This window comes from Suricata suricatta, chromosome 3, assembly GCF_006229205.1.
Source record: "Suricata suricatta isolate VVHF042 chromosome 3, meerkat_22Aug2017_6uvM2_HiC, whole genome shotgun sequence".
NCBI classification, from domain to species: Eukaryota; Metazoa; Chordata; class Mammalia; order Carnivora; family Herpestidae; genus Suricata; species Suricata suricatta.
In genome coordinates this window covers 146559269-146567223 of record NC_043702.1, presented here as the reverse complement: position 1 = coordinate 146567223, position 7955 = coordinate 146559269, and the positions used below count along the sequence as shown (strand labels likewise).

At 41.6% G+C, this 7955-nt stretch overlaps 1 protein-coding gene across 2 annotated transcripts; it reads left to right on the top strand.

Annotated features, from left to right (window-relative positions):
• Positions 1-1808: 1808 nt before the first annotated feature.
• Positions 1809-7103, top strand: ZNF281 (zinc finger protein 281). 2 transcript variants are annotated; one of them, XM_029935420.1, is made up of 2 exons: positions 1809-2048; positions 2275-7103. In XM_029935420.1, the coding sequence occupies exon 2, from the start codon at positions 2289-2291 to the stop codon at positions 4989-4991; it is 2703 nt and encodes a 900-aa protein (XP_029791280.1). In that variant the 5' UTR covers positions 1809-2048; positions 2275-2288; the 3' UTR covers positions 4992-7103. The 2 variants fall into 2 exon arrangements, with proteins under 2 accessions (XP_029791280.1, XP_029791279.1); XM_029935419.1 differs by having other exon boundaries at positions 1964-2048; positions 2271-7103.
• Positions 7104-7955: the final 852 nt, after the last annotated feature.

Genomic DNA, 7955 nt, shown 5'->3' with positions numbered 1-7955 from the left:
CTAATTAATATTCTATGTACCAGGAATGGTATTTTTAATTTTCTATTTATGAAGAATTGAACAGCACCTCCGCTGTCAGTGATGTGCTCGTACGTTACCTTATAAATGCTCAAGGTACGGCTTCTAATGTTGAAAAATAGAAAAATAAATTGACCTTGATGAAGTGTGTCTTCTTTTGTCTGTTCCCAGGAAAGTTTATTTCAGGTATTTCTACTGCTGAAATGATTAGCGTTAACAGCTTTTTCCCTCCATTTTATTTTACAGGGTCTCTTCATCTTCCTGATATATGGGGTATACAACACAGAGGTAAGTCTGCTTGGAGTATCTCAAGGCTGACAGAGTGAATGAGAGAAATGACAGGTTTCTTATCTTGATAACTGAGGAACAAAGTTGGCTTTTCATATGAGTGTCCTACTGCCCTTCATGCTTGAACTAGCTTATATGCATCCCAGCTTACCATTAAACACTGACGCCCTGAATAAAGGGACAGCCTCATTTCTCACAGGCATTGACTAATATTTTACTACTGCCTTAAGTTTTGGAATTTTCAGTCTTTCTTTTAACACTTAACTATACATGGTATTCAAGTTTTACAATTTAAGTGGCAGAATGCTGATAGGTAACTGTATGGAATTAGAATAATATTAATATTTCTTACCCCAAAATGCTCATTAAATATTACCTTTTAAGTTTTTGAGCAGGCTCAGAGAGGCCCATAAGGAATAAGGAATAATCTTTATGGTTTCAATGGTGAAATTTCTCAGAGAAATCCTTTATTATTTAGTTATGATCAGTTAGTTAGAAATATTGTGGGAAAATGACTTGAAATTTCATTAAGAAAACACACTATGTAAGTAAATGATTGTGATGGTCCTAGTTCTATTATGAAAAAAATTCTGTGATTTATAAATAGGCTTTGTTAAGCAAGTGGCTGGTTTAGATTTTTGCAAGCTTAATAAGAGTACTCTGTGTACATTAGCCACTGAGTAAAGATTTGTGTGATATTTGTCAGTCTCTGATTTCAAGATTGTACTTTGTAATTTTTCCCTCAAGAAAAAATTCGTAATTTTGCATGTTTCTCAACATTCTATACTGGGGGAGGGCAGAGTGAATCCTAATACACGTCTTAGAAGGGCCTACTAATCAGTTTTTTCATAAATAAATAAGGTGCCACGCAGCATTGTAACACTGCAAACAGACTCATTAGCCAGACTGAAAAGGTATGTGGGCATTTAAATAACATCTGATGATGAAGTATGCGCGTGGGCGTGTTTTACAGGGCTGAAGCACCTGGATTACGCGCGGTTTCCTTTTCCAGTAGCCTTCAGGTAGGTTGGCAGTAAAACAACTTTTTTTTTTTTTTTTTGCGCCGGCTTCAATGCAGGCTCCTCCTATAAATGCAAAGGATACACGCCCCTTATTAAAATGTTCCCAGCCTAAGAGGGATAACGGAAGAAATGTTTTAATAAATGTTGGGCATTTGAAGTTCACTGCTTTTAGGCAGAACCAAATGTGTCCTAAGTGACCCGCTTCTGGGTCTGGATTTTGATTCAATACCTAGACCGCAAACTGTAAAGTAGAAAGAGCCCCAACATTCAGTCCACAGTTTCCCCCATCTTGCCAGGCTCTTTCTCTGCAGCCCCCGAGCCACGCAGCAGTAAGGTCCCGCGTAATTCCGCCCCGAGGGTTCCACCCCCTGAGCGTCCTCCCCCAGAAACCCTCACCCACGTCCCACTCCGTCAGTGCAGCCCACCAATCACGCCCGTTCGCCTGGAAGCCTCTTTCTACACGGGATCCAAATCCCCGCCCCTCGAGCCCTGGGCCTCCCCTCCGCCCAACCGCCCCAGTGATTGACAGGCAGACCGGGCGGAAGCTGCAGCGCAGGCGCCGTGGCTCCGCAGAGCTCCCCTCTGGCTGGGTTGAAGAGTTCCCAGCAGACACCGCGCCGCGGCTGCGCAGTACTGGGGAGGCTTTTAATTCCATTGTGGAGAGGACGGCGTTATTTTTATTAACTGGAGGCGACGGTGGCTGCGGCGGCGGCGGTACCCGTAAGTGTTGCCGGCGGGTCGGAGAGGGAGAGGGCGAGGCCCAGGGGAGAGTCTCAGGATCATGTGTGCCGGTGCCGGAGGCGACCGGGCTGGGAATTAGTGCTGGGCGCGTTGCGGTCTGGGCGGCGGCGCGGCGGGGTCCTAGGCGCTGCGGTGGTCCCGGCCCGGGGCCCGGTTCCACCCCCTTTCCTCCTTCTTCCCTCTTCCTCCTTCTCTCCTCAGCCAGGCCTCCCTCGGGGTATGAAAATCGGCAGTGGGTTCCTGAGTGGCGGCGGTGGTACCGGCAGTAGCGGTGGTAGCGGCTCCGGCGGCAGCGGCGGCGGCGGCGGCGGCGGCGGCAGCAGCGGCAGCAGCAGCAGCAGCAGGAGGGCAGAGATGGAACCCACCTTTCCCCAGGGTATGGTTATGTTCAACCACCGGCTTCCCCCGGTCACCAGCTTCACCCGGCCGGCGGGGTCGGCCGCCCCTCCCCCGCAGTGCGTGTTATCCTCCTCTACCTCCGCAGCCCCGGCCGCTGAGCCCCCCCCTCCGCCAGCCCCGGACATGACTTTCAAGAAGGAGCCGGCGGCGTCAGCCGCGGCCTTCCCCTCGCAGAGGACCTCCTGGGGATTCTTGCAGTCTTTGGTTAGCATCAAACAGGAGAAACCCGCAGATCCTGAGGAGCAGCAGTCCCACCACCACCATCACCACCACCATTACGGGGGGCTGTTCGCTGGGGCTGAGGAGAGATCTCCTGGCCTAGGAGGCGGGGATGGGGGGAGCCACGGCGTCATCCAGGACCTCAGTATTCTCCACCAGCATGCCCAGCAGCAACCAGCCCAGCACCACCGTGATGTATTGCTCAGCAGCAGTAGCAGGACTGATGACCACCATGGCAATGAGGAGCCAAAGCAGGACACTAATGTCAAAAAGGCAAAGAGGCCAAAGCCAGAATCTCAGGGAATCAAAGCCAAGAGGAAGCCAAGTGCATCTTCCAAATCTTCTTTGGTTGGAGATGGAGAAGGTGCCATCCTCTCCCCAAGTCAGAAACCTCATATCTGTGATCACTGTAGTGCTGCTTTCAGAAGCTCCTATCACCTGCGGAGGCATGTCCTCATTCATACTGGAGAACGACCTTTCCAGTGCAGCCAGTGTAGTATGGGTTTCATTCAGAAATACCTACTGCAGAGACATGAGAAAATTCATAGTAGAGAGAAGCCATTTGGATGTGATCAGTGCAGCATGAAGTTTATACAGAAGTACCATATGGAGAGACACAAGAGGACACATAGTGGAGAAAAGCCATATAAATGTGACACTTGCCAACAGTATTTTTCAAGGACTGATAGACTGTTGAAGCACAGGCGCACGTGTGGTGAAGCCATAGCTAAAGGAGCCGCTGGTGCAGAACCTGGGTCATCAACCCATAGCAATATGGGTAATCTGGCTGTGTTGTCTCAGGGAAATACAAGTTCTTCAAGGAGAAAAACAAAGTCGAAAAGCATAGCTGTTGAAAATAAGGAACATAAGACTGGTAAAACAAGTGAATCACAAATTTCAAATAATATGAACATGCAGAGTTACTCAGTAGAAATGCCTACTGGGTCTTCCAGTGGAGGCATAATTGGCACTGGTATTGATGAACTGCAGAAAAGGGTGCCAAAACTGATCTTTAAGAAAGGAAGCAGAAAGAATATAGATAAAAGCTACCTTAATTTTGTGTCACCATTACCAGACATAGTTGGACAGAAATCCTTGTCTGGTAAACCAAGTGGCTCACTTGGCATAGTTTCAAATAATAGTGTGGAGACCATTAGTCTTCTCCAAAGTACCAGTGGCAAACAAGGTCAAATAAGTAGTAATTATGATGATGCCATGCAGTTTTCAAAGAAAAGAAGATATTTACCAACTGCCAGCAGCAACAGTGCCTTTTCTATAAACGTAGGACACATGGTCTCCCAACAGTCCGTCATTCAGTCTGCAGGTGTCAGTGTTTTGGACAATGAGACCCCATTGTCCCTTATTGACTCCTCAGCTCTAAATGCTGAAATTAAGTCTTGTCATGACAAGTCTGGAATTCCTGATGAGGTTTTACAAAGTATTTTGGATCAATATTCCAACAAATCAGAAAGCCAGAAAGAGGATCCTTTCAATATAACGGAACCACGAGTGGATTTACACACCTCAGGAGAACACTCAGAATTGGTTCAAGAAGAAAATTTGAGCCCAGGCACCCAAGCATCTTCAAATGATAAGGCAACCATGTTGCAGGAATACTCCAAATACCTCCAACAGGCTTTTGAAAAATCCACTAATGCAGGTTTTACTCTTGGACACGGTTTCCAGTTTGTCAGTTTGTCTTCACCTCTCCACAACCACACTTTATTTCCAGAAAAACAAATATACACTACATCTCCTTTGGAGTGTGGTTTCGGCCAATCTGTTACCTCAGTGTTGCCATCTTCATTGCCAAAGCCTCCTTTTGGGATGTTGTTTGGATCTCAACCAGGTCTTTATTTATCTGCTTTGGATGCTACACATCAGCAGTTGACACCTTCCCAGGAGCTGGATGATCTGATAGATTCTCAGAAGAATTTAGAGACTTCATCAGCCTTCCAGTCCTCATCTCAGAAATTGACTAGCCAGAAGGAACAACAGAAAAATTTAGAGTCCTCTACAAGCTTTCAGATTCCATCTCAGGAGTTAGCTAGCCAGATAGATCCTCAGAAAGACATAGAGCCTAGAACAACGTACCAGATTGAGAACTTTGCACAAGCGTTTGGTTCTCAGTTTAAGTCGGGCAGCAGGGTGCCAATGACCTTCATCACTAACTCTAATGGAGAAGTGGACCATAGAGTAAGGACTTCAGTGTCAGATTTCTCAGGGTATACAAATATGATGTCTGATGTAAGTGAGCCATGTAGTACGAGAGTAAAGACACCCACCAGCCAAAGTTACAGGTAAGGTCCCCAAAGTGACCAGGCTGGAGGTCTAATGTAATTTTGTTTTATTTTGAGAACACTGCCATTGGAATGTTTCTACACGATCCTATTAAGAATAATGTAATGCCCTTTCAATGCAACTTTTCATATTTAGTTTATTTTGTTAGCGTGATTTTAGCTCTGTTTGTATTATGATTTTTAATCAAAATCAATAGATAAAAAATAGTTTGACATTCAAAGTGACAATGTTTAGCAATCAAATTTACATGTATAGATTGTCAGGGAATAGCCCAAAAGTTTTAAACGCAAAAAAAACCCACAAAAATTAAAAAAAAAAAAAAAAAAAAACAAAAAAACTACAAAAAGACAAAACAAAAAAAAACCCCCACAAAAAAAACTTTGTTGCTAGGATTAAGGTTATTCTAATTGCTTTACTCTCAGGAAAGTGTAATAACGCATGGGAATTCTGTACGTTATCACTGTAATGGAATATCCAATTTACAGATAGTATGATACACATTTTGTCATTTAAGTAAGGGATCGAAAACATTTCAAATTGCTCTATCGGGGCTGATATACATTTCATCATTTAAGTAAGGGATCGAAAACATTTCAAATTGCTGTCTCCATCTAGGCTGATCCAAAATTCTGAGATGTTGGCTACCTATGTTTTGTTGCAGCTTTTAAATGTACTCTGAACTTCCAAACCATTCATTCCAGCCTGGTAGAACAGATACTCTTGGATCTTTGATCAAAAGCCTGGAATGATAGCTTTAATAAAAGAAGAAAAAAACTAGCACCCTCTCCTTATCCCAACTGTAACAGGGCTGTAGTTCCATTAGGAGTTACGATATCTGGCACAGTGTTGACACCCGAGTGGTTGGTTGGTACCAGTATTAGAACCCAGTTTGGAATTGTATACTTTTTTGAAATTTGGGGTATGTATTTTTTATTATACATGGCTTAAAACATTGTTTCTCTTGTCTATGTTATTACGTGTCACCCATACTTCTGTTTTTTTGTTATTTTCTTGACCTGCCCTCTTTCTTAGTTCTGAGCCTGCCTTGTTTCCTTCTCTCTGGACAGTTTCAATTTTAAAATGTTTTACATTCCATTAGGTAACTCATTAGGCATTTTATATGTCTTATGGCATTCAAATACGAACAGGATAAACAACCCTCCATCTTAAAAAAAAAAACAACATACAGAATTCCATGTATCCATGTATAATAAAGCCCCACATAGTCTGAGCTATAGATACTATTAATAAGGAGTAATTCCAACTGGTGACATAGCTAATGTGAGGAAGACGAGTATCTGCATTTAGAATGACATCAGAACCTCTTTGTGAAATTGCAGCCTTTAATGTACATTTTAAAAGGGTGCATTAGTCAGTATTGTACAGGGGTCTTGTAAAGTCATCAAAACTTGCTATGAACGCTAATTGCCATTTGAAGCTACTGATAAGACAGTGGCTCTGCTCTAAACCACTTTTTAGCAATTGTATTTTTTTCCTGATTATATTTTTAATGTACTTTGATGTTTATGCTGATGAGTTTTTTTATGTACTTTTGGTGATGTTTCAGTCTTATGTACTCTTCTGACGTCAGAAAAGTACCACTGGTTGTTTGCAGTCTTATTGTGTAATCAGCCTACCACAGGCTTCCATGTATAATAAAGTAATTAATATTGTGCAAGTGTAAAACACTTCTGTTATGAAAGCAGTGTTTGGAAAATAAGAAATTATTAAAAATGGTTACAAATATTAGTTAATTTCCTTTCCCCACTTTTCCTCCCTTAAGTCTGCTTACCAGCTAAAGGGTCACCTATTTGTCATTGCAAGATTCTTAGAAAATGTGTTTAATCCTCTTGAATACATCAGTACTAAAACGGCTGTATTTCTTATTTTGGTAAGTGCGGTAAGTTCTGTTGGGTACAGAGTACAAGCTGTAATCAAAGGATGGAGAGGACCTTTACCACTGTATCTCTTAAGCTGTATGATTTTTCTCCAGTGTTTGTTTTATACAGGTTTTGAATTTCTTTAACTTTTATTGTGTGTACTGAATACTGCATATGTATTATTCTGATTGTTTGCTCTAGTTTACTACCAATAAAAGACCTGTTAATCACAAAATTGAAGAAAGGAGATATCACTTAATACCCAGTAACATTTTTCAGTGTTTTTCATTAATTACATTTTCTAATATATTCACATCGGTGGTATAACTTGCAGTTTAGAGACTTGTATTTTTATTGTGTTTTTTTAAACTTAAATATTTCATGTTTATCTTACTTGAAAATTGGTTTGAGTATTTTATGTTTGAGGCACACTATATGGAAGGATAGAAAGTTAATATGTAAATTAAATTGGAACACGTTTTGTTGAAATTGTGTTACCTATCCTAAGTATTATACCAGAGAGACTATTTATTGAGGCCGCACATAAAATCAGATTCCAATACGTTTTGGTTCTAGATGCATCCATTTTGCCTCAAAAAGGTTGAATAACAGTAAGACCAAAAAAAAAAAATGGCCTTAAGCATTTTTAGTAGGAAAAGTATTAGTCCTAGTTCAACAGTGTTTAAAAAGGTTGAAAGTATAGATTATCAGAAGGAAAGAGGCAAGACATTTAAATATTGAAGATGCAGAAGAGATACTTGAAAGTAAGTAGCTTTTAAAGAGAAAAATTGTAGGTGGTTATATAAAATCATGAGGAAGTTGTGTTTGAAATTCAGTGGCTATAAATGTTGAATTAAGGAGTAAAAATGTTGAAGGATAGGTCTTTGAAGCTTTGCTTTTTTTGGGTGTATGATACAGTTATAGGGAAATGATATATTAAACATAAACGTGGATTTCTCTGTAGAGAAATATCTAGATACTCCTGGGCCCATGTGATTAGGAAAAGTAAATTAGTTCTTTCTTTGCCAAGGTCATTTCCTACATTTGGTGTTTTCTCGAACAAGACTGCTAAACAGAATCTCCCTGA

Excerpts from the sequence above, each read along its gene's own strand:
- ZNF281 (XM_029935420.1), top strand. The coding sequence starts at position 2,289 with ATGAAAATCGGCAGTGGGTTCCTGAGTGGCGGCGGTGGTACCGGCAGT.